The 25,644-nt window shown below is 44.6% G+C and overlaps 1 protein-coding gene across 1 annotated transcript in view; it reads right to left on the bottom strand.

Annotated features, from left to right (window-relative positions):
• LOC126419684 (unconventional myosin-XVIIIa) overlaps positions 1-25,644 on the bottom strand; it is a 1,310,501-nt gene that overhangs the window by 790,279 nt on the left and 494,578 nt on the right. The window contains exon 3 of the mRNA XM_050086870.1: positions 4,011-4,148. Coding sequence (XP_049942827.1) covers positions 4,011-4,148 — 138 coding nt within the window. The remainder of the gene's footprint in view (positions 1-4,010; positions 4,149-25,644) is intronic.

Raw genomic sequence — 25,644 nt, 5'->3', positions numbered from 1 at the left:
TACTCAGATTTATTCTTCCAGTATTTGAGAATGAGAGCACTTGGTTACAGGCAACAAACTTAACATAATTTATAATTCCAAACATTTAGGACAATTTTTCTCGGTGACACTCGACATTAAATAATGAAAGGAGAAAAGGTTACCCCGTACAATATTTTAGCTGTAAATGCCGTAAAACTGCCGTATCAGCAATGTTTGATTGTACTACTTCGTTACTACTAACTCTACTCACAACATGTTTTGCACACAGTATCCACTAAATGTGCCGGTAAATTTATATCAATGTACGACACATACCTCAGGAGATATGACGTCATAAACATAGAGATGCGCCAGAAACTGCTGCGTCAGGCATGACGTTTTGTTTCATTACTTCTTTATTGATAAAGATATTCGAAACAAATTTCGAAAATGTATTAAAAAAGTATATAAAACCACGGGCAATTCCATTGCAACGATGTGTCAAAATCTCAAATTACTCGGTCAATAACTTTCTGAGATTTGCCATTAGGAACGTTTACGTTTTCTATTCGTTTGTTCTTAACTGGAATTGTTTGAAATTGGATATATGATGGATGGATATTTTGGTAGGGGCGCACGACAAGTACTCAGCGCTGGAAGTGGGGAAAATGACAATCGATAAATCCACACAATGTACCACGTTGCACCAATCTTTTATAAAATCAGAGGCGAATTGATTCACAAATTTTCCCCAAATATCGCACAGAACTGGAAAAGTCATCAGTGGCTCACTGAACGCGCTGTATTAGCAGCTAAACCTGACGGGAGAGAAATTAATATGCGGACAAGAACAACAATTAACTAGAATGTTAATGACGTTTGTTTTGATTAAAAAAGCTTTAAGAGTTTACAAATAAAATATTCGGAGGCATTACTTCTCAGTACACCCTCATAGATCCTATGGAACTGGCGTCAGAACAGGTCGCATCAGAACGGAACGGCGGAATAACCGCATCATTTAATGGAATCGCCGAGCGAGAATGTATGGAAATTTTCAGATGCAACGGTGTGCTCTTTCACTTTCAAATGGTATACTATGTCACAGCATTTTAGGAAACTTTTGGTTTTGAACATAAACCTGTCGCTTATGAAATACTTGTTTGTTACCTTAAACTAGTATTAGAGCACTGACTGACTTATGGATGGGGTGTACGGAAGTTAGGTACTTATGTTTCTAGTGGTGTGTGCTGGCTTGTCGCAGTATGAGCGGTATTGGTTTTAATATCCATCGAGCGGATTACATTTTCATTTCCTATCGGCCACAGAAATAATTACTTTTCACTGCAAGCTCCGGTATTAGCTTTGTTTCTGTCTGTGTGTGTGTGTGTGTGTGTGTGTGTGTGTGTGTGTGTGTGTGTGTGTGTGTGTGTGTGTGTGTTTTGGGTTTACGGACGCTCAACGGCGGGGTTTGGATAAAAGGACAAAAATGTTGTCAGACTGTGAGAAGGAAAACTACAAAATGATACTGACTCACTTCCACCACACTCGCGCTGAACACACAATAACTTCATCTCACATGTCGTAAGACAGCGGAAAAAGCGTGAAAAGTACTAATGCTGAGGTTAAAATACTAAGAAAACGGCAAAGGAGGTAAAACAACAGCACGGAGAAATTACTTACAAAAACCATGAGTGAGCCAGTCACCCTGTTAATACGAGGGTAATCCCAAAAGTAAGGTCTCCTATTTTTTTGATAATTTAGATATTTTTCGTCACAATCACCATTTCCGTCGATTCATTTTTGTAGACGTCGGGGCAGTTTTTGTATGCCCATATCATACCAGCTCGCCGCCATGCTGTTCAGAAAGTTATGAACTTCTTCTTTCACCTCGACGTCGGAACTGAATTGCTTTCCGGCCAAATGTTCTTTTAACCTAGGGAACAGGAGATAGCCACTGGGCGCCAAGCCAGGACTATAGAGTGGGTGGGTGATTATGTTTTACTGAAACTGTTGCAGGAGAGCAACGGTTTGCCGCGCGGTGTGTGGGAGAGCGTTGTCATGGAGAATGTGTACGCCCTTGCTCAACATTCCTCTTTTCAGTTCTGAATTGCCCGTTTGAGTTTTCTCAGAGTCTCACAGGAACTGTCAGAGTTAATTGCGGTCCCAGCGATTCAGCTCCGACGACGAGGTGAAAGAAGAGGTTCATAACTTTGTAATCAGCATGGCGGCAAGCTGGTATGACATGGGAAAACAAAAATTTCCACAGCGTCTACAAAAATGCATCGACAGAAGTTGATTATGTCGAAAAATAGCTGTAAACTGATGTAAAGCATTGTAGAAATAAACAGGTCTATGTACTTATGAAAAAATCGGAGACCTTACTTTTGGGATTATCCTCGTACACTAAGAACATCACCATATTAAGAAACAAGTTGGACATAGCACAGAACTGTAGAACTCTACACACATTTGTCTAAATGTTACTTAAAATAGCGGACAAATCTGTCGGTAAATCTGCCGCTGTCCTCTGGTCTGAAAATAAAACACGTTCTAGTAAAACGTGGTGCACAACAATCGAAAGACCACAAGCACCACACATTAGAGGGTCTTCTGGCCGGGGCAAAATGTCGCGCGTTATAGGGCTGTGGCCTATGAGACGATGAGGAGGTATACCACGGCCGCGTTGGGGACTTTACTAGACGCAGCTTAGTGTCTGCCACCTCCGGCCACTCTTCCTCCCATGGACACAGGACAATGTACCTAAAATGCGAGGCAGCAGCATGTAGTGTGCTGGATTGAGGATCACGACACGCCTCTTTAGCTGCCACATCCACCCTATCATTCACCTAAATACTAATGTGTCCTGGCACCCAGCAGAAGGATACCTCTTTCCTCATGCTTTGTAAGTGGAGTAGGGCGTCCTGGATATCCTGGACCCTTAATGGCTGGATTGCTGAGCATTATAATTAAAGCCAAGGAATCGATATTAAACATTGTACGTATTAATTCTCTAGGCTTAGTTTCCAACAATTTATGCAGACATGGTCCACAAATATTGATCTGTTTGAAATTATCTGTTGCTATATATAATTTGATAAGATAATATTCAACATTAAATGTGCTATTAAACCAATTAAATGGTTGCATATCTGCCATAGCTAAATGACATATTATGGCCCAGTTCATTGGTATGTTTAACCTAAATTTTCTTCCAAAAATAGTGGCATCAACTACAATTTCACGTATCATAGGCACATTTACACTACTTTCAAAAATATAATTGTTTGGTAATCTATATTGAGATAATTGATACTTAATTTTTTCATTTCGGAAATGTAATATAATATCTTGTACTATAGTGTGTGGAAGATGCAATTGCAAACAATCTAATGCATTCTCTAAGTGTCCAATCACAATAATTCTACATAAATTATATAACGAAGCCAGTGTTCCGTAGTGTACTTACAAACAATTCTTCCAATGTTCAATCCCTTGAAGTAGTAGCAACTGGTTGTATATCAGTCGAAGACATTGTGCAGTACACCGATTTCGTGTCCCTTATATACAAGTTGCGGCGCTAATGGCTGCAAAGATAACAGCTTTTCCTGACGTCAACTTTTGGCTGGCGTGGGTGCTTGCAGAGATAGTGTCTGAAAGACAACTATCTTGCAGGGACAGCCATGGCCGCCACGGCGACCTTGGGACCCAGTGACCCGGCGGCCTGGTGCCTCATGAAACATGGCACAAGTGCCGTTTCGTTTCGAGGCTTCCACCTGAGGCTCAGCAATGCAGGTCGTCGGAACAGGCGAGGAATGTAACAGTGGTGGCACCTCATTTGCAATATTTAAAAAGAAAAGAAAAAAAACTGGACGAGACGCAGGTCTCTGCCTGCGGGTCACCTTGTACCCACTGTTGCACCTGTCTCCTGGACAGAGCTGGTGTTACGAAGTATTCCACGTAGAGGCGCTGTGATGCCCCCAAACTCATGGAATGGCAGCAGCTTACGCGGCGAGCAGTAGTACAGCCAGCAGGGCCTGCCGTGTACTCACCGTGGTCTGCGTGGCGAACCGCCTGCTGCCGCTGCGCCTCAGCGTGCCGCCTCTGATGTTGGAATCGTCCAGCTCGAAGGCGGCGCCGTCCAGACCGCAGCGACGGGTCAGCTCCGACAGCTCCGCCACCGGCTGCACCTGTCGGCAACCACAACACCAGCACTGTTAGTAGGGCTCTGCCCAGTACTGCACGTCCGTAAACCTAACAGTTCACTGTCGTCTCTGATATACAGACCACAGAGAAACAAACAACCTGACGAAAGAGGTCACACCCTCGTAGGGGACGCCGAATCGAGCACGCCCCGCCCCCATCCCCCCCCCCCCACCCCCAACACACACACAAACGGCAGCCAATCAGCGACGAACGCGCGGAAGTTGTGGTCGCGACACTCATTTGCAACATGCCAGGAAGTTTCGAGACGGTGTGATAATCATGTCTTCTACGAGGTCAACACTGAAGCGACCTTCCAGGCAGGTAATTTCCAATGTTTGCTGTAAAAAATGTGATTTGTGACGAACGAGGACCATGACACACAAGCACGTCGTACAAAAAAATTTGTAAGGTGCGACTCGCGCAATAAGGATTCCGTACGGAGTTAATTATGTATGTAGACAGTTCATCCACTCCGGAAATCGGAGAACTTAACGCTGATACTCGCAGGATACTGGTCCCAGAGATTCCAAGAGCTTCGAGAATGTTTGAATTTAAAGTTGGAAGGTGGATAACAATCGCAAATTTTTTTTTCGTTTGATATAGTTACAGATTACTTACTGTCGTTTTTTTTTTCCTTTACGTCTACTGTGGAACCTTGGTTCTTTCCTAATTTCACCATTCTAAACCAACGGGAAGTAACCTATAGCTTTTAATAAGTGACTTTGCGACATAAATGACCGTATCTTTTGACTGTACTGACTTAAAAGCTTCAGCTTTTTAGATCTGCAAATCATAGTACACCTTAGTGACATAAATTTTAATACCTCAGCTTCATACATTTACCCGTTGCTGAGAAAAAGGGGTTTTAACAGTCGGACAGACGGACGGACGGACAAACACACTACAAAGCGATGCTATAAGGATTCCGTTATTACCAACGAAGATGCGGAACCTTAGAAACAACCTGATAAAATGGTCATAGCTTCGTAGGGAACGTCGAATCCACACACACACACACACACACACACACACACACACACACACACAGAAACGGCAGCCAAAACCACAAACGCGAGGTGACAATAATTTCTTCGACACTGTCAATTTTGTAGGGACCTTCGAGGCAGGAATTTCCACGACAGGCCTAGGATTTTCGGTAGCGCAAATTCTGCAGTTGTGGGTGTTGACAGACCCTCGGAGCGGGAAATGAGCTTCGTCGGCCCACAACACTTTACTCAACCAATCGTCATCTTCCGCCGTCTTTTGAAACGCCCACACCGCAAATGCCCTCCGCTTCACTAAATCGCCAGGTAACAGTTCATGATGCCGATGGATTTTGTACGGATAGCATCTGACGGTACGCCTCAGTGCCGACCAAACAGTAGTGTATGAAATGCCGGTGCGACGTGCGACTGCACGAGCGCTGACTTCCCCGTGCATAGACGAACCCGCTACAGTCTCCATTTCTTCCTGGTCTCAGCAGCATTACGCCGTGTGCTCGGTCGGCCGCTACGGGGTCTATCGTCTAAACAACCCGTGGTTTCTTTCTTCGAAATTTCTGGCCACAGCTGCATTTGTCAACGGATCTTTACCCGTTCGAATCCCCTTCCTATGGCGATAGGATCGTAACGCTGAACTAGCACATTCCCCACTCCGATAATACAGCTTCACAAAAAGCGCCTTTTCAGGTAACGTCAACATTCTGCGACTGCTGGCGCATCTGATTCTCTCTCTCATTACAGCTCCTTTGATACACGATTGTCATGCGCAGTCCCTGACGTTTTGCTGTCCAGCGCCATCTGTCGGACATTTTGTGAACTTTGTTTTTATTTGGTTCTAATAAAACCCCATGTCATTCCAAGTATGTGTGTCAATTTTTACCTCTCTATCTACATTATTCCGTGGTTAATTAAGTTTTCAAATTTATACTGACTTTTTGATCACCTGGATATATATGGATTTGGAAGCAATTGTATATTTCGCAAGTCACTTTCAAATGCCCTTCATGCTACACACACTTCCTAACGAAGCCACAGTCACGAAGCGTACCTCCCATGCGGAGGCTTCTTGCAGCTGGGCCGACGAAAAGGCAACGTTAACAGCTCTCTCAGAATGGCTATCTCGTATAGATGCGCCGACGTTCGCGCGGAGATTAATGGCCCCTCGTCGAACAAAGCCAGACGAAGGGAGCAAGCGCGTGACGGCCTGCTCCAAGGAGGGCCATCAAGTTTTCCTCTCAGCATCTCTCTTAACGCAGTAACGTTCAATGTGAAAAATCTTCTGTGGTCGTCAGCTAATGAAATTAGCACGAAGAAGAATCAGTAACGCATAAATGTAACTTCCAATAAAACTGTTTGGAAAAAAATACATGCCGAATGTCCCAGCAGGTGAATCAATATAAAAAGTGAACCAAATAAAATATTGGTCCACAGTCCAATATTTAGTTGTAAAGGTTGCTGTGTTCCAGACGTGTGTAATTGTTCAAAACTTTCTCCCTTACATTAAGGCCAACCCGGTCAGTTCAGGAAGTTCACGTTTTAAGATGATAGTTTTAATGCTTCAGATGAACTACATAGTCTTCGCCCATATGAGTAGCACGCACAGAACGTGCATACAACCACGTGTAACTGTCAGAAAAGTGCTTCTTTAGAATGTTGTGCAACTCACGCGTCACATTGGCTTGAATGTCGGTTACGTCGTCAAAGTGCTGACCCTTCACGTCAGTTTCTGCACTCTGTTACTTTCGGGAGGTTCGTATTGATAACACTAAGCCTCGTCAGTGCTGATTTTTTCCGAGAAAAGAATTTTCCGCGTTTTGCATTTCAATCAAGTCGTGGCGCGCGTCTACACGTCGTTCGGGAGTAAAGGTGCACGGCACGAACTCTGGATGCACTGCTCTTCTTCAAAACATTATGGAGAGTGTCTTAAACGCTTTACTGAGAGATGATGTTCAATTGCGATCTGAGATGCAACGGCGCTGATACACAACGGCCACCCGTCCACTTAACACTGCCTTCTAACCGACGAGTCGACTGTAACTCTGTTGTTTACAGCTGTTAATTGCAGCTGCACCCTAGTTTATCGCGCTGACGTCGCTTATACACCAGGAATAAAATCAGTCTCGGAACTACTTCGACGGTCGGCTTATGGTCGACAGTATTTCGTTTAGCGGAAATATCTTCGTTGCCCGTGTCACACTGTTTCTCATGTCCTCGATGCATAATCCATCATATCTTATTTTACTTCCCAGGTCATGACGGAACATCCTTTTCAAACCAAGTGGAACCACTAAAACACTAAGAAATAAGGATTTTTTTGTTGTTATCAGGCACGCAAACTAATACTTTCCAGGAGTTTGGGGAATTAGGGATTACATGATGCTGCAGACAGATTTAGGAGAAGAGCCTCTTGCTAACAGGAAGTGTGAGTCCTGTGGTCACATACCAGTTATCAGGCGCGTGGAGTTAGAATAGCAGTTTTGTCAATTAACTATATGTGCACTCAAAATTAAATTTCCAGAGGTGTTTTTCAGCAACGTAAAACAAATTTGCTTTTCATCCCGTATCAGGCGAGAAAGTGTGCAGGAAAATGGCCTTCGTCGAGTGTGTTTCGTGGACAGAATGTTTCATTTTTCCCTATTTCCATGGTGAATGGTACAGCCTCACGGACCGTATACTCGTAGATTTACCGCGATAGGAGGAAAACAACTGAGTCTTCGGAAAAACACATTGGAAGAAACCAATAATTGGGTAACAGTTTTGCTTTGTCTTTTTAACTTTCCCTAGAAGAAGATATTTTGTAAGAAACAAACATAGCAGAAAACAAGAAAAAGCAAAGAGTTCGCGCTCAGGATTGAAAACGTACCGTTAATTTTTGCAGACACGTGCGCTCATCACTTCTTTGTTCACAGCAATACTAAATAATTTAAAATGACAGTATATAAGTTTTACGAATGGCTTCACTCTCTTTCCAAAGGGTGAAAGAATATTGCAAAGAAATATAATCCAATCCCACGCGGACAGAAGTTGACGGCTGTCTCATCGCTGGCCTTACACCATCGATCCAATTAGCGAAGACTTTCCTAATTAAGTTTATCTGCGACGACGCAAAATAACAAATTCGAAAGTTTCTCCGGAAGTATTAAATTGCGAGCTTGGTAAATAAAGTCCCTTTTTAAGAGTGTTCTAAGATTCCTACTTGTCCGGAAAGGAACCGTGCGCAGTAACTTAAAACCGCGATCTTTTTTGGATAACGAAAGCGTAGCGACCCTAAACCCTTTTATAGGAGAGTCATTTTCTAGCACCCGGAACAGAAGATCATTGTCAATGCAACTTCTTACCCGAACACACCACGGGCGGTTATGTGAATGATTAGTTATAGACTAAAAAATTCCGCTTGCGTTACCAGTAATTTCTGTTTATTGTACGACCGGTTTCGAAACCTATTGCTTCATCTTGTGGTACCACCAAATAATTATTTAAACATAAATGTGTGGCGATCAGGCCAGACAGACATGTGGGTGATGTCCTGGCGGGCGCTGTGGCTGTCGCTCGATTCGTTTTATGACGTGAGTGAGAGCCTCCATGACTGACCGGTCCGAACGCCACACGTTTATGTTTTCTGAAGATAAAGTTATAGGCTTCGAAACCGGTCGCGCAATAAACAGAAATTACTGGCAAGTGAAGCGGATTTTTTTATTCTTTTCCATGTTCCTCGATTGTGGATGTTCGCCTGATGAAATCTTTTGTGAATGGTTAACGTTGCATCGGTTACCGGAGTGCATTAGTGAGACAGCGTTTATCATCTCCTGACAGTATCTGAAAGGAGCCTCTCGGTGGTTCTCCAGTAGGCTGGCTGGTCGAATCGTACAATATTCACATTTGTTGGAGCATTCTGATGTGACAATGGCCAAATGTTGGTCTGCATGGGAACTTCAAGGCAAGTATATTCGTCGTCAAGATTACAGTCGACCAGCATCACAAGAAAGGATTGTCCATCTGTACAGCAAGCATATCGCAACCCTGTCACACCCCCACCTGCCCTCCGAGAACAAATAATGGACTCCCTGCAAACATTGTGTGTCATCCGCCAGCACTGATCAGAGATTAGCAGCAGCCGGACTATGGAATTACCGTCACATGTTTAGGCTACCGTTAACAATACACTACGGTGACGAAGAATCATACGATAGCTCCTAATATCGTATTAGACGACATTTTGTCCGGCGTAGAGCGGCAGCTCGACGTAGCATGGGCTCAATAAGTCGTTGGAAATCCACTGTGCAAACACTGAGCTATATAGCCTCCATATCCGTCAATATCTGCGAAATTGCTGCCGATGCAGGGTTTTGTGCACGAACTGAGCTCTCGATTATACCTGATAAATGTTCGATAGGAGTCATGTCGGGAGGTCTGGGTAATCAAATCGTTCGCTAAAATTGTCCAGAACGTTCTTCAAAACAATCGCAAACAACTGTGACCCGGTGACACGGAGCATCGGTATTGGTAAAAATTCCGCCGTCGTTTGAGAACATGAAGTGCACGAATGGCTGCAGACGATTTCCAGGTAGCCGAACATAACCATTTATAGTTAATGATCGGTTCAGTTGACCCACAGGACTCAGTCCATTCCATGCACAAATAACCAACACCATTATGAAGTCACCACCAACTTACACAGTGCCTCGCTGACAACTTGACGGTACTAGGCGCTTCAGTCCGGAACCGTGCAGCGGCTACGGTCGCAGGTTCGAATCCCTCCTCGGGCATGGATGTGTGTGATGTCCTTAGGTTAGTTAGGTTTAAGTAATCCTAAGTCTAGGGGACTGATGACCACAGATGCAAAGTCCCATAGTAGTTAGAACCATTTGACAACTCGAGTCCGTGGCTTCGTGGTGTCTGCGCCACACTCGAACCTCACCATCAGCTCTTACCAACTTAAATCGGGACTAACCTGACCAGGCCACGGTTTTCCATCGTGTAGAGTCCAAAATATATGGTTACGACCCAGGAGAGGCGCTGCTGGCGATGTGCTCTTAGCAAAGGCACTCGCGTCGGTCGTCCACCGCCAAAGGCCATTAACGCCACATTTCACCGGACTGTCAAAAATTGTTCAAATGGCTCTGAGCACTATGGGACTTAACATCTATGGTCATCAGTCCCCTAGAACTTAGAACTACTTAAACCTAACTAACCTAAGGACATCACACACATCCATGCCCGAGGCAGGATTCGAACATGCGACCGTAGCAGTCGCGCGGCTCCGGACTGAGCGCCTAGAACCGCTAGACCACCGCGGCCGGTTCATCGGACTGTCCTAACGGATATGTGCATCGTATATCCCACGTTGACTCCCGCGGCTATTTCGAGCAGTGTTGTTTGTCTCTTAGCACTGACAACTCTATGTAAACGCCGCTGCTCTCGGTCGTTAAGTGAAGACCGTCTGTCACTGCGTTGTCCACAGTGAGGGTTAATGTCTGACATTTGTTATTCTTGGCACACTCTTACACTGTGAATCCCGGAATACTGAATTCCATAACGATTTTCGAAATGGAATGTCCCATGCGTCCAGCTCCAACTACCACTCCGCGTTCAAAGTCTGCTAATTCCCGTCGTGCGGCCATAATCACGTCTGAAACCTTTTCATATGAATCACCTCAGTACAAACGACAGCTCTTTCAATGCACTGTCCTTTTGGGCCTTGTGTAGGTGATATTACCGCCATCTGTATATGTGCATATCGCTAACCTATTATAGTGTATAACACAAACGGTAGCGTTTGGAGTGCTGGTGTGAGTGGGAAGCATGTACTGCTGATGAAGGCTGTGGCATTTTGTACAGCGATAAAAAGCGGTTCAGCATTAGCCCAGATGACCACTTCGACCCGTATTGCGACGACGGGGAGACGTATGCTACTACTCCTCCATTGTTTTGGGGAGGCACAGCTGTTACTCCCGGTGTCAGTGTTGGGAGCCGGCGGGTGTAACCTGAACGTCACAACTGGTAGCGACCGAAGGAACAATAGGGTCTCACGCACATCCTGTGTCGTCCTGATTTACCGTGCATGCGACAGTCTTGTGGTACCATTTTTCAGCAGGACAATCCGCGTGGCACGCATCTCAATGAACTGCCTGCGTTATGTTGAGGTATTCCCGTGGCCAAAATGCTGAACAAATCTGTCTCCAATGGAATATGAGTGGAATCAGCTTGTGAGGTAATGGGCGAGTTGTGGCGCCCTGAAAATATTCTATGTTCAGAGTTGGCGTGCCCGGGCGGGGGCGGCTCGTCAGCGGCCGCATGGTGTCGCACATTGGGCGGAGCAAGAGCAGCAGCCCCAGCGAGTGGTCCAGACCGACCGCGTGGCTGGGAATTTCATGTTGACACTGTATCGAGGACTGTGCTTGGCATCGATGAAGGAGATGTGTATGCCAGGAGTGCCAAAGATGCCGGACTTTGTGAAACCATAATAGCAGACATTTCACAGCTCATGTAGAAATTAATAATAGCCAGAGGAATCTTGATACCTTAAAAAGAAACAAGGACATTACCATTATTTGCACGACGATTCTGATGGTGTCATCAGATTTGCAATATCTTTATTAGTTTAAAGTTTAGTATCTGACGATAAATTATAGAAGTAACACCCAGCAAGGAATTTCCAAAATCTAATTAGTTCATCCGATTTTGTCGATCGACGTGTCTTTAGAAAGCTATTAGTGTAAACCTAAATTGATATGAATTACAGGTATGTAACTTGAATAGTACACGAGTTATTGTAGGTCATAGTGGCCGATTACTATTGATCGCATCAGGTCATAAGTACTCCACAGTTACACGAAAAAACGGTAGCATCATGTTTATAAATATATTTATTCGTCTGTGTCTTTGTTTACATCCGATATATACTATTCATGAAGAAATTGGTTAAATATATACTGTGTTTTAGAATGCACAGAGACATTAGGCTACTGGCCTACCTTTTGTTTCTATTCCTTTATGTTTATTTGATTTGTTTATGTATTTAATAATGTGTGTTAAAGCGTGTTTATTGTCCAGCTGTAGGAATATTTATTTAATTTCAAGTTATTTAAATGTAAATCCTGTACTTCATATGTGTTTCAATATGTTTGTGAGTGTGCGTTGGCCTGAAGACATGGCGAGAGCGCTCTAGCCAATCACAGCGCAAGTTAATGGGGAGACTGGATGGAAGTGCTGGACAGGTGGGGGGGGGGGGGGGGGGGTGCTGTGCTGGACAGGAAGTAGCGAGGGGCAGTCGCGGGAAAGACTTGGAGAGTGCAGTAGTTGGCGCTTGGTCGCAGGAGATAGAAATATTTCGTAGTGCATTTGTGAGACTTTCGTGGCTTCTGCAGTGAAGACGTAGTATGCGTTTAGAAGTGAATAAGTCGCGAGCTATACTGTTGTTCATAACTAATTACGTGAAGTAGGAATCTATTGTCTCCCTGTTATTCAACTTATATTTTATTTAATTGCTGGACCATCGACACCAATGTGTTTGCATTAATGAACAGCATTCTTCAAGGTTCTTCTGCTATCGTACTCATCATTTAAAGTCGTTAAAAATAGTACCTGCAGATTTTATTTAATTGCAATCTTTCATTTATAAATTTCTACGTTACATTCAGAATTCGCAATTGCCGAATGATAGGAACCTTCGACCATTCGATTCATGTGTATATTCATATTGTACACTGTAGACCCAGCTGTATTCGGCTTGTAATGCGGCAGTAAGTATCCCAGCTCCTAGACAACGAAACCAGCCAAAACTTTTCATATTTCAACTCTGAGTCAGAGGGTACGATGTTGAGGGCCATCACGCCACATCATTTTCTTTCTGAAAGCCCGCAAGCTCGGACGCCGAACTCCGTCCCAGAGGCAGTACCCACGATATCAGGTCAAGTTACAGCAGATGTGCGCCAGATCACCTCAGGAGACGGTACAACGGCTTTATGACACCCTTCCGAATCGGATCAGCGCACGCATTCAGGGCAGAAGGTGTGCAGATTCATACTGAGAAATGGGCTCGTACTGCCAAGTTCTTTGTAAATTTCGTTGAATTTTGTAATCACTGAAATAATATCGCGTTATTCTTATATTGCTTAAGTTTCATTTCGTTTCCTCTTCACCTTCTTGGAGTTTCACTGTCAGGCACTGCAGTATGCCGAAGTTCTTGGAACCCGGTACCTCGCACCGTCTCCTTGCTAGAGGTCGAGTACCGCAGCAGAAGCGTGCGTGCGACGGAGGCGAGCTCGTACCATGCGTTACAAAATGAAATAAGCGTGGACGGGCATCCATAAACGCTATCTCGGCCGCGCCGCGAAGAACGCGCCAATGGCAGATTATTAGGCGCATCAAGACTGGAAGCTAACGAGCGCTCATTAGCGAAGCGCCTGCAGACCGCCGTATCGTCGAAAAGGTTTCCTGCGCTGCGGACGCGGCAGCTTCTCTGCTCAGTAAATCACAAGCTTTAAACCACACCGCTCTTGAATGCCTGCCAAATCTATTAGGTTGATGCATAAGTTAGTAACGTTCCTGTTTTACATGTTGGTATTCCGGTCGCTATGGGTTTATTTATCGATTGTCATTTTTTATTTGTAATTCACTACCGTTATTTAAGCCTACATATTGTCATTTTTATCATATAGAGGATAGAGCTGCGGGCACTTGAAAATGGAATGCCTAGTACAGAAATCGACATACTCTTCTGTTTGATTTCAGTAGAGTGATCATGATAATTGTCGTGTGACTAGGGCCTCCCGTCGGTTAGACCGTTCGCCAGGTGCAAGTCTTTCGAATTGACGCCACTTGCGCGTCGATGGGGATGAAATGATGATGATTAGGACAACAGAACACCCAGTCCCTGAGCGGAGAAAATCTCCAACCCAGCCGGGAATCGAACCCGGACCCTTACGATTGACATTCTGTCGCGCTGACCACTCAGCTACCGGGGACGCACAATAAAGGGATGACTGCAGCAGTATGGGGATAATTCCATTGGACAGGGAACGGCAAGAAAATGATTTTCTCCTTTTAGGAGGGTCGTTCAGGAAGATGTTCGGGGTTAAATGGAGATCCTGTAAACGCATTTTCTACAATGATCCATGTCACTGTGGTCAAGAACTGGCACATGTGACCGACTGCGGTCATGTCGTGATCGTGCCACATTTGAATGCCGTGGGGAAGGACCAAAAATCCGGAATATGGGAACCATGGCAAAATCACAAAAATCAGCAGGTGGCCTAATGTACATCTCTGCTTGTTCGTCATCTATTACCTCGTGAACAACACCTGCCATTCCTCTCCTGTATCGTTACTGGTGACGAGAAATGGTGCCGTTATGCTAACTAACGTACGGGAAAGAATGGAATGGCTGAGCGCAAACAAAGCAGCAACTTTCCGTACAAAGACCTGCACGCATCCAAAAAAGAGAATGTTATGCATATGGTGGAAAAGTGACGGTGTGATTTACTTCGAATTGCTTTCAACAGGTGTAATCATCATACAATAAAGGCTTTCACGACCGGATGTTTCAGCTGCTGAGAATTTTTCCGGGTTGTATGGCCGTGGTCCATGGAACTCTTTAAGAGGGAGATTGAAGAGTTCCATGGACCACGGCCATACAACCCGGAAAAATTCTCAGCAGGTGTAATCATCGCTGCTAACATTTATTATCAACAACTGATACGTCTTGCAGAAGTAATCCAAGAACATCGAGTCAGGAAGATGCTACTCCATGATAACGCCCTCCTATATTCAGCTAGATTGACAAAAAAACACTATACAGGCATTGGGCTGGGAAGTCATTCCGACCCACCTTATTCACATGAACCTGCGCCCTCAGATTTTCAGCTTTCCCACTCTGTATGGAACAAGCTTCAAGGAACTTTTTTTCCGGATGAAACTGCGCTCCGACGGTGACTCAACGAGCTCTTTGCCTCGAAACCACGTTATTTCTACAGTCACAGAATCGAAAAACTATCCCACAGTTGGCATACTTCTACAGTGAAGGAGAATCTATTATTGATGAGTAAAGTCTCTGTTATGTGCATCTATTGCAAATTTATGGAAAAGCGCTACGAACTTACGCACAGACTCGACACCTATGTTATCACTTCAGCGTAGGATGAAAGGGTAAACACATCGCACTGACAATATTAAATAGAAAGAAAAAATACACTGCGTAACAATTCAAGTGAGATTTCTCAACGAGTTAAATGTCGTATGGCATTGCTGGCTGGGATGTGGATTCACCTCACCTGTTGAAAGGGAGAGATGTGTGTCCCTTCGCTTGCAGCTTGAGAGATGGTGTATGTGTATTTCTAGACTGTATGTGAGTGTGATGGATACGTATATTGTGTAGTGACATGTTTGTGTTTTATGATGATGATGATGATGATGATGATGATGATGATGATGATGATGAGAGAAGGCAGAAGATGAAATCCATTTCGGGCACTCCGTCTACTCCTCTCGAATAGCACCAAGGGGTCCGTTGACCTTCACATCACCATCCGACGGACGGAACACCATCAACAGAGTTACAAATCCTCACTTCGTGAGACGGTGCAGAGAACTATGGGATTTAATCCAGTAAATTGGCGCAGAGACTGGCTATCGGGAACTTTACACCACTACACCGCCTCCCGGTGCCAGCTAAATACTGTCACTGAAAATTTCTTTCAGCACCAGCACTCTAACCAGCTACCTCCAAGTCGAGCGCCACCAGAGAGGTGTGCGTTAAGCGCCCTTTTAACTAAATATTTTACCGAATTACAAGATTTACATACGTTGATGAAGGGCTTAAACATTGTCAGTGTATCCTTTTACGTATTTACATTAAAGAAAGAATAGATAATACACACATAAAAAAGTTCTGCATCACCCAGGTTCTGATGATAGACGTTGACTATGGATATTGTGTCACAGACACAGTCCCATTGACTGTTCAGAGGTGTCACTAAACCCGCCAAAAGATGTAAACACCCATGCATGAGCAGCGCCTACTAGACGGAGGGGGTCCGACAGCCGATCAGTTTCAGTCTTCCACCTGGAAGGAGGTACATGGCTTGTGTTGTCCATAGTTCAACCATGCCTAGACGGTCAATCCTACGGTTCGATCGCGTCCGCATTGTTACTTTGTGCCAGGAAAGGGATCTCAACAAGGGAAGTGTCCAGGCGACTCGGAGTGAACCAAAGCGATGTTGTTCGGACATGGAGGAGATACAGAGAGACAGGAACTGTCAATAGCATGCCTCGCTTAGGGCTACTACCTGCAGTGGATGACCGCTACCTACGGATTATGGCTCGAAGGAACCATGTTGAATAATGCTTTTCATGCAGTCACAGGACGTCGTGTTACGACTCAAACTGTGCGCAATAGGCCGCATGATGCGCAACTTCACTCCCGACGTCCATGGCGAGGTCCATCTATGCAACCACGACACCACGCAGCGTGGTACAGCTGGGCCCAACAACATGCCGACTGGACTGCTCAGGATTGGCATCACGTTCTCTTCACTGATGAGTGTCGCATGTGCCTTCAACCAGACAAACGTCGGATACGTGTTTGGAGGCAATCCGGTCGGGCTGAAAGCCTTACACACACTGTCCAGCGAGTGCAGCAAGGTGGAGGTTCCCTGCTATTTTGGGGTGGCATTATGTGGGACCGACGTACGCCGCTGGTGATCATGGAAGGCGCAGTAACTGCTGTACGATACGTGAATGCCATCCTCCGACCGATAGTGCAACCATATCGGCGGCATATTGGCGAGGCATTCGTCGTCATGGACAATTCGCGCCCCCATCGTGCACATCTTGTGAATGATTTCCTTCAGGATAACGACATCGCTCGACTAGAGTGGCCAGCATATTCTGCAAACATGAACCCTATCGAACATGCCTGGGAAAGATTGAAAAGGGTTGTTTATGGACGACGTGACCCATCAGCCACTCTGAGAGATCTACGCTGAATCGCCGTTGAGGAGTGGGACAATCTGGACTAAGAGTGCCTTGATGAACTTGTGGATAGTATGCCACGACGAATACAGGCATGCATCAATGCAAGAGTTCGTGCTACTGGGTATTAGAGGTAGCGGTGTGCACAGCAGTCTGGACCAGCACCTCTGAATGTATCGCTTTTTGGTGGCACAACATGCAATGTGTGGTTCTCATGAGCAATAAAAAGGGCGGAAATGATGCTTATGTTGATCTCTACTGCAATTCTCTGTACAGGTTCTGGAACTCTCGGAACCGAGATAATGCAAAACTTTTTTTTTCATGTGTGTAATATGGTGGTCAAAAAGATCGATTACAGCAGTGATCATTTTGTATACACAGGATCCAGCGTGAACCGACTGTACTACTTCTTCCAGAATATTTTCTTTATTCTATGATGTGTAGTGTTTGAATTGGTTGTAGCTGCAAATCAGACAAATCAAATAGCAGAGCTGCAACAAACTGTATAGAATTTATGTTTTTTCATGTAATAAGAATTTCTCGTGTATAACCGGAAATTAAAAAGGCGACATTTATGTTAATGATATCAACGAAGTGTTCACATTTTTGTAAATGAAAGTAATATGTGTAGTTTTTGTTAATCAAACTGTGTACATACGAAATTAGACATGTAATGCAAAAACATCTTCTCTCACAGTTAAAATAGTATAATAACAACAATAATAATAATGAAAAAAACAGAGTTAAAAAAACATTAACAAGGAAGGTCACCAACGGTGCGATCGACTTTTTCAATCAATCTGTACGGTGATTCTCTACAGTATTAAAAACAGGGTGTGTTAAAAAGGACTTTACAGCTTTGGAAGGATACACTGATCAGCGAGAACATTATGACCACCTACCTAATACCTAGTACGTCCACCTTTGGCAAGAAATGAAAGCAATGAGGCCTTGGTATGTCACTGGAGGGTGCTGGGACCACATCTGCACAAACAAGTCATTCAATTCCCGTAAATTCCGGGAAGGGGGGCAATGATCTCTGCCGCCACATTCAATCACATCCACGACGCCTTCGAACTGGTTCAGTTCTGACCAGCTGGGAGCCAGCAGATCAATTGCAACTCGCCACTGTGTTCCTCGAACCACTCCATCACACTCCCGTCCTTGTGACACGGCGCATTATCTTGCTGAAAAATGCGACTGCATCCAGGAGTAGGCGTGCGGAACGATTTAAAGGGCAACGATTACATTATCATAGGTAAAGCAGATGCAAGGCAGATTTATTTAAAGAAGGCCCGGAAAGCGTAGTCTATCCGTAAAGGAGGCAATTAACAAAACCCTCGTTCGACCAATACTTAAATACTAATTGTTAGTCAGGGATTCGTGCCAGATAGGATTGAAAAAGGAAACAGAGAAGATCGAAAGAAGAGCAGCGCATTTCGCCTCTGGTCCATTTAGTATGCGCGAAAGGGCTACAAAGACGGTCGCCATATTCCAGTGACTGGCGCTACAAGAGAGGCATTGAGCATCACAGTGTGGGTTACAGTTAGAACTCCGAGGGCGTATGTTCGTGGAAGGGGTAATCAATAAACTGCTTCCTCCTGCGTATTTATTTCGAAAACACCATGGAGGTGAAGTTACAGAGACTCGAGCGCACTCGGAGGTTTAGAAATAATCATTCTTCCCACGACCTACTCGCGACGGTAACAAAAGAAAAAGTTACTGACAGTGGAAGACCAAGTACTCTCCGCCACACACTACATACGGTGGCTCGCGATGTGTTGCTGTAAATGTGGGCAGTGATTTACAGGAGTCAGGGTCGTCCGAAGCGCTGTTCATTGGGCAGATTGAATTTCAGATCCTTCCTCAATCAACGCTGGTATGATCCGCTCGCACCCCTTCTGTTCGTTGGGAGTACAGACACAATAAGGTCAGACATTCAGACAGCGTTTCCATAGACGATGTTACATTCCGTGACACTGCGTACTTCACTACCCGCTCGTTTAGCGTACGACCGTCCGTCGGTCCATCCAATCCGTCCACGCATCACTGTTGCAGCAGTTTGCGCTGTACCAGGCGATATATCGCGATAGAAGCAATCCGACCGAGCGATGAGCAGGGGAGGTCTGCAGGCTGAAGCCGCATTCTGTTTCGCCACGCTGACGGACGTTTCATCTCAGTAACAGTTTGCTCTGACCAAATAGGAACACACGACGACTTCAGTTTCTCTTCTGTCCTTGTCTGTTATTCTGCCAGTACTCCATTCTTTCTCTCACCATGTTGCCCTCCCCTGAATTCTGTCCATGTCGTTCTCTATTAACTATTTCTACAGCCTTGACAGCCTTCTACAGTTAGTTTTTTATTCTTAAATAGGTTTCTTTTTGTTTCTTCCCAATTTTTAACGTTGTTCCTTTTTAGTTTTTTCCTTATTTTCGTAATCCATGCCACTGTCAATCTCTTTTTTTTCAGAAATAGAGAAATATTTGTTTAGTTAGTGCCTTTCCACTCAGTCGGTACGTGTGTGCGAAAAAGATTAATCTTCACTTTGATATTACTCGTTGCTTCTCATTTTTCATTTGTGTGTAGTTTGTATTGCACCAATTATTTTTATGACAATCCCTCTTCGAACGCATCCGCAACATGGCATTCAGAAAACTCGAGCCTAACAAAGACTCATTTGGCGCGAGTCCACAACGTCAGCACGAAGAGTTAAAGAAAGACGTGGCTTTTTTTTTTTTTTTTTGGGACGGACGTAGCGTTTACATCTACTATAACGCGAGACAATTCGGGTCGACTTGGTGGCGGCGGACACGGGCCGTATATATAACGCGGGCCGCAGGAAGCCGCGCCGGCGGTAATTCAATTGTGCCCGCCCGCCAGATGATTAATGGTCAGCCCAGTTTGTTTACCCCGAAGCGCGCTGCTCTCCGAGATACCAATCCCGTTCCATTACGCCGCGCATAACAAACACCAAACTGGCGCGACTTTGGACGCGTTCCTCCTCCACAAACGCTCTAATGAGGACGTCCCATTACAGAAAAGCTTGGAACCAGTCAAATTACTGCGAACGCTGGTCCTGTGAATTCGTGAAGTCTTTACGCTTTAACAACGGGGCAGAGACAGAGATTAATGTTACGGGTGATATTCCAACTAACAAATGCAGCCCTACATCTCCCTCGAGCGATTAGCAGAGTTACGATAAATTAATAATTGGCTGTGGTCCTTCACAAGGTGTTTTTTTTTTTTTTTAGATTGAAATGTCATCTGTCGTTTGAGTACTTGCTGTAGCAAGTGGAAGCTAAAAGTAATTCAGATAAATCTGACGTGGAGAAGCCTATCTTCACTTGATAGATGGTTGAGGCTAACCAACCGGTACAATCATAGGTTAAGACTGCTAATTTGGCTGGAAGAGAATAATTCGAGGGAACTGTATGAACAAGTGAGCCTTTTTTTTGGGGGGGGGGCGGGGGAGCACTCAAGTTCTGAATGAGAATGAGCCTCGCTGGGACTTCATCTCCGCTCCAAATGAATACGAATTCAGCGTCGTAAACCCTACGACATATCGTACACTCCTTCCACGTGGTTCTGTAGAGTGTTGATATGAATCCAATGCTTGCGTGATATATACGGGCGCCAACAATCACGCGACTGCGTCTGTGTGAGAGAGAAAGGAGTCAGTCTCCCCCCCCACGCGCGAATCATGAAGCGCTCATTTATGACAAGGACAGAAAAAGAGCGTACAGTACTTCACATCCTTGCTTCTCACGAAGCTTCGCTGACAGTATCCGTAAAACCACCTTCTTTGACAATATCAGCGGAGCGCTGTCTCACTCTATATGCCTGTACGCGCGAATCATGAAGCGCTCATTTATGACAAGGACAGAAAAAGAGCGTACAGTACTTCACATCCTTGCTTCTCACGAAGCTTCGCTGACAGTATCCGTAAAACCACCTTCTTTGACAATATCAGGGTTCTTTGTTGTCTAGTCATCTGCTGTTTCAATCTCGGATGATAACTGAAACTCTTTCTTCCAGTCTATGCCGACTGATTTTGCTGTATTTTCTCTTTCCTTGATAGTCAAAGTACGAGCTCTCCTCCAGTATTCATCACTCACTTCTTTGGCGTGATTTTGATGATGTTTGTTTTGGGGGGCGCTCAAATGCGCGGTCATCACCGCCCGTACAAATTCCCAGTTTTTACACAGTCCAATTTTTTTTTCGCAGTTCAGTCTAGCCACTGTCACGAATGACGATTATGATGAAGAAAACAACACCCAATCCCCGGGCAGAGAAAATCCCCAACCCGGCCGGGAATCGAACCCGGGACCCCGTGATTCAGAGGCAGTAATGCTAGCCACTAGAACACGAGCTGCGTACACTCTTTTGGCGTGATACACGGCCTTCCCAGTCTAACAAGTCACAACAGTAATACCTAACGTTACAGCTGCAAAACCGAACTGACTGCATGGTATAGAGCTTACAGCTTTTGGGTAGTAAAGCTCATAGCCAGTCCTCGGTTCCCAATCACCTCAAACTTTCCTCTGGCGAGCAGCTCACGAAAGAGTTCCCCTCAGCCTTATGAGGTTAACCGGAAAGTTGCTTGGATGTGAAAGCAGCAAAACTGACACGCAAGTCGCCCGTGCACCGTTAAGAGGCAAGCCATGCACCAGGCAAGGTGACGCACAACTCTTATTTTCTAGCAGCAAAAGCATTAGCCGAGGGAGGGAGGGAGAGAGAGATGACTGGCATATTACAGCTAAGGATCTTATTCTCGTAAGACTGCAGAACAGGATTTACGTCCAGCGGGCGGTTGTTGCGGGGAACCATTTTCTTGCAAAAGTTTCTCAGTGGAATGAAGAGGAGAATGCTGGTACTCGTTAATTAATGTCGAAAGTTCCTCCTGTCTCTACGTAACTGTAATTGTATTCTGTTTATTTCTGTATCACAGTCGGAAGTATTCCTGTTGTAGTCATACAAAAGTGAAGACGAAATGCGACCTGGCATTCACAACAATGAAACGCTGCCTGGCCACGCTGTTTGACAATAGACCGCCAACAATGTCACTTTGCAACATGGAGGCCGTCATTACACGACGCCGCCGAGAAACTCTTCCTTGCAGCGCATTCCAACCTCCACACTGCGCGTCGCAGCACGCCGCCACTGAAAACAGGCGCAGCCGTAGTCGTCGTGCGCAGCTTTGATAGTGCTGCCACTTTCAAAAATAGTTCAAATGGCTCTGAGCACTATGGGACTTAACATCTGTGGTCATCAGTCCCCTAGAACTTAGAACTACTTAAACCTAACTAACCTAAGGACATCACACACATCCATGCCCGAGGCAGGATTCGAACCTGCGACCGTAGCAGTCCCGCGGTTCCGGACTGCGCGCCTAGATGCTGCCACTTTAGGCCGGTTGCTGCAGCGCTGTACTTCAGTTTCGTCATGGAGTCTGACCACGAGGATGCCACTCTACTAACTTCTCGTACTGAGTAAGAAAAACAAAAGGATGAAATTTAAAAGGAAATTCTGGGGCATCCATTTCTAGAACGGAGAATAACTAAAGGCCTTTCTCATACGTTGCATGACGACCTACAACAAGACGACGGGAAGTTTTCCCTCTATTTCCTATTTCCAAATGTCGCGGGGATCTTTCGACCATCCATTTTCCACGATTCAGGCTTGCGGTACAAGGAACGTATACCAATATGCGACTTTGCGTGCCAGAAAATGAGAAACCTATTCTCACATTAAGCTGTCTGCAGGTTGTGCTGTGGTGCTTAGTGTGGCTGCCACTAGATCGAGAGGTCCCGGGTTCGATTGCCGGCTAGGTCTGAGATATTCTTCGCTCAGGGACTGGGTGTTTCAAGTTGTTCTAATTATTTCGCCTTATGTCCATCACGAAGATGCGCAGTCACCGAAGTGGCGTGGAACACAGACTCGCACCAGGCGGGCGAACTACACCATATGGGGTCTCCCAGCCGATAATGCTATACGATCGTTTCATTTTGTCACATTACGGCAAAAACATTTTATACTTATATCCCATCAAGCACTTATTTTAAATAGATTACACGTCAACTTACCATCCAAATTACTCTAAATTCATTTCTGAAGACATACTTGTAGAAGATATTAGTCCGTAATTATGATGAATTCCCGTGTGGATAACTATCTGTGCGCTCTTAAAGAGAGAGTTAATTGGACTGAGAACAGAGTGGAAAATTTCAATGTCGCACATGACGTCATATGCAAAATTCCTCTGTCTGAAGATATGGATCCGAATAATGTCAGGTGTATAAACCATATGAAGTAAAAACATAAGTTTTTTTTTTTAATATTTTTGTTCTTCCTGTCACGGTGAAGTGTACCTGAGCAAATGTGAGATAAAAATATTTATGGTCTGTTAAGTAAGTAAACGCAAAGGCGACTCGTATAAATGAACAATTTTTGTTAGCTATGTCCATACTGTCAGTTGTTAAGACAGTAGAAAGACTTTCCAGGGAAGCGGCTTCTTCCCTTTTTAACTATCATGCGTCTGTTCCTTCGGCTGTGCCAATTTTGTAATCTGATTTATTCTGAATTATACCACTATTAACAGTAATAATTACAATCAATGTAGTCTCCTATAGATTTCTCATGTATGTTTTCACGATATGTATTTTCTGTTCCAGAAAAGATCTTTCGGGAAAGGTAACGTCCATTGTTTGAAACCCCCCGACTATAATCAAGTATCGTGTCTTGCTTTTGAAGCATTTTATTTCAAACGGAACATGCGTCTTTTTTTTTAATACGAAGTCCCAACCAGTACTACTACCACTAATTAAGGTGGAAACTATATTATTATTCTTCACGGTCATTTCGCTTATCGAACGACGGTACGTGCAGCAACACCCACTGCCTGATACACCCATTAATCAAACAAACCGAGGCCATTAAATTTAAGGTAAGCCAGTCAGTAATCAATTGAGTGATTAAGTAAATGACGTGTGGGTTTAAATTCAGTGCGTCATGCCATCAGTTTTGTCATGCATCCTTTAGACGGGAAACTTTTACTTATGCACTGGATACTGTTTAGCACAGTCAATTATCTTTATCATTTTCATTTGCTCTTTACTGCCACACAAAAAGGATACATTATATTATGATGTACAGGTACAAGCTACTGCGACGTTTTAGTTGCTTTTCTTAAAGCATTCAAAACATCCTCCTTTGTGTCTGTTTTCACAAGTTCAGAAAGTTTTAAAATTCAGGCACACTAAAGATAAGATTGTCTTCATCTTTCTGTTCACTGGCAATTGACTCCCAAGAGACCAAATTCATCGTGGGGGGTCGTGTATTGTCTAGGGTTCCTTCGCAATTCGAGTTGCCTCCAAAATGGCGACGTGCAGTTCTCTCGCATTCTCCTCGGGACATTTAAATACGAACCATGGTTTATGGACAGTGGTCCTCACTTTGTGTTGCTGACCGCGCGCGACCACAACGTGGCCGTTGTACAGTGTTTTCAGCCTCGTGATAACGGCTGAATTTTCGAACGACGCAGTTGTGGTGTAGCTCCCGTAGTGACAACGCCTCTCACCGTAAAGTGACAGCGCTTGAAATTAGCTTCCCAGGCATGTTTAACAGACTGAACAGTTTACACAAGCTGGACTTTCCCGTTCACGGTTGGTGAGACAATGGGTGGTGAATCTACATTATTTGGCGGCTGAACCACGCTTGCGATCGCTCTTGCGGGTTGCCTACCTAACGTTTTACAGGGGCAATATAAATATGATTTTCAGAATTCCCATGTACATGATTGAATACTTTACAAATGAGTTAAAAAATTTACGTTAAGTGGAGTGCAGTGGCATCAGAAAGTATTGCCACAGACACATTTTCGCATCTGATACAAAATGTGTAAGTACTAGGAACATTACATGTATACCATTAACTGTGATTCAGCAAAGGAAATAATCTGTATGTTAAAATATGTTCCCAAAGCAACAGAAACACATGTAATCAATTAAATGAGGGTTTCCTCCTGCTCAAGGAAGTATTGGCGCACTGTCCGAAGTTCGTTACTGTGCCTGACAGACGGCGCCGCGCGAACCAGATTTGTGCAGCCGGAGTTCATGAACAGCAGAGTCGCTTGCCCGACAGCCAGTGTAAGAGGCATTCACTTGTCACCATGAGTCCGAACGGGAAGGAGCATTCTGTTTCGTTACGCAACCAGGAGGTTTGCATTCAATGGGTAAAAGTGACAGCGAGTTTGGTAAATAACTTTTTATTAACCATACAACAATGCAGGCAATCATCAAAAAATTTGGAAAGACTCGCACAGCACACAATAAACGCAGATTTGGACATCCAAGACTACTTACACGTAGAGAGCGTCGAGGGACAGTTTGTGTAGCTCAAAAAGAGCCCTTTAAAGAGCGGGGTCGTTTGTACCGGACAGGCAGTCAACGTCCAACAAACAGGCCAGTGCTCAAACTATTAGGAATGTTTTGAAAGCAGCTTATACTCGTGG

This window comes from Schistocerca serialis, chromosome 9 (genome assembly GCF_023864345.2).
Source record: "Schistocerca serialis cubense isolate TAMUIC-IGC-003099 chromosome 9, iqSchSeri2.2, whole genome shotgun sequence".
Taxonomy (NCBI): domain Eukaryota; kingdom Metazoa; phylum Arthropoda; class Insecta; order Orthoptera; family Acrididae; genus Schistocerca; species Schistocerca serialis.
The sequence above is the reverse complement of the archived record's forward strand: the minus strand, read 5'-3'. Positions and strand labels throughout refer to the sequence as shown.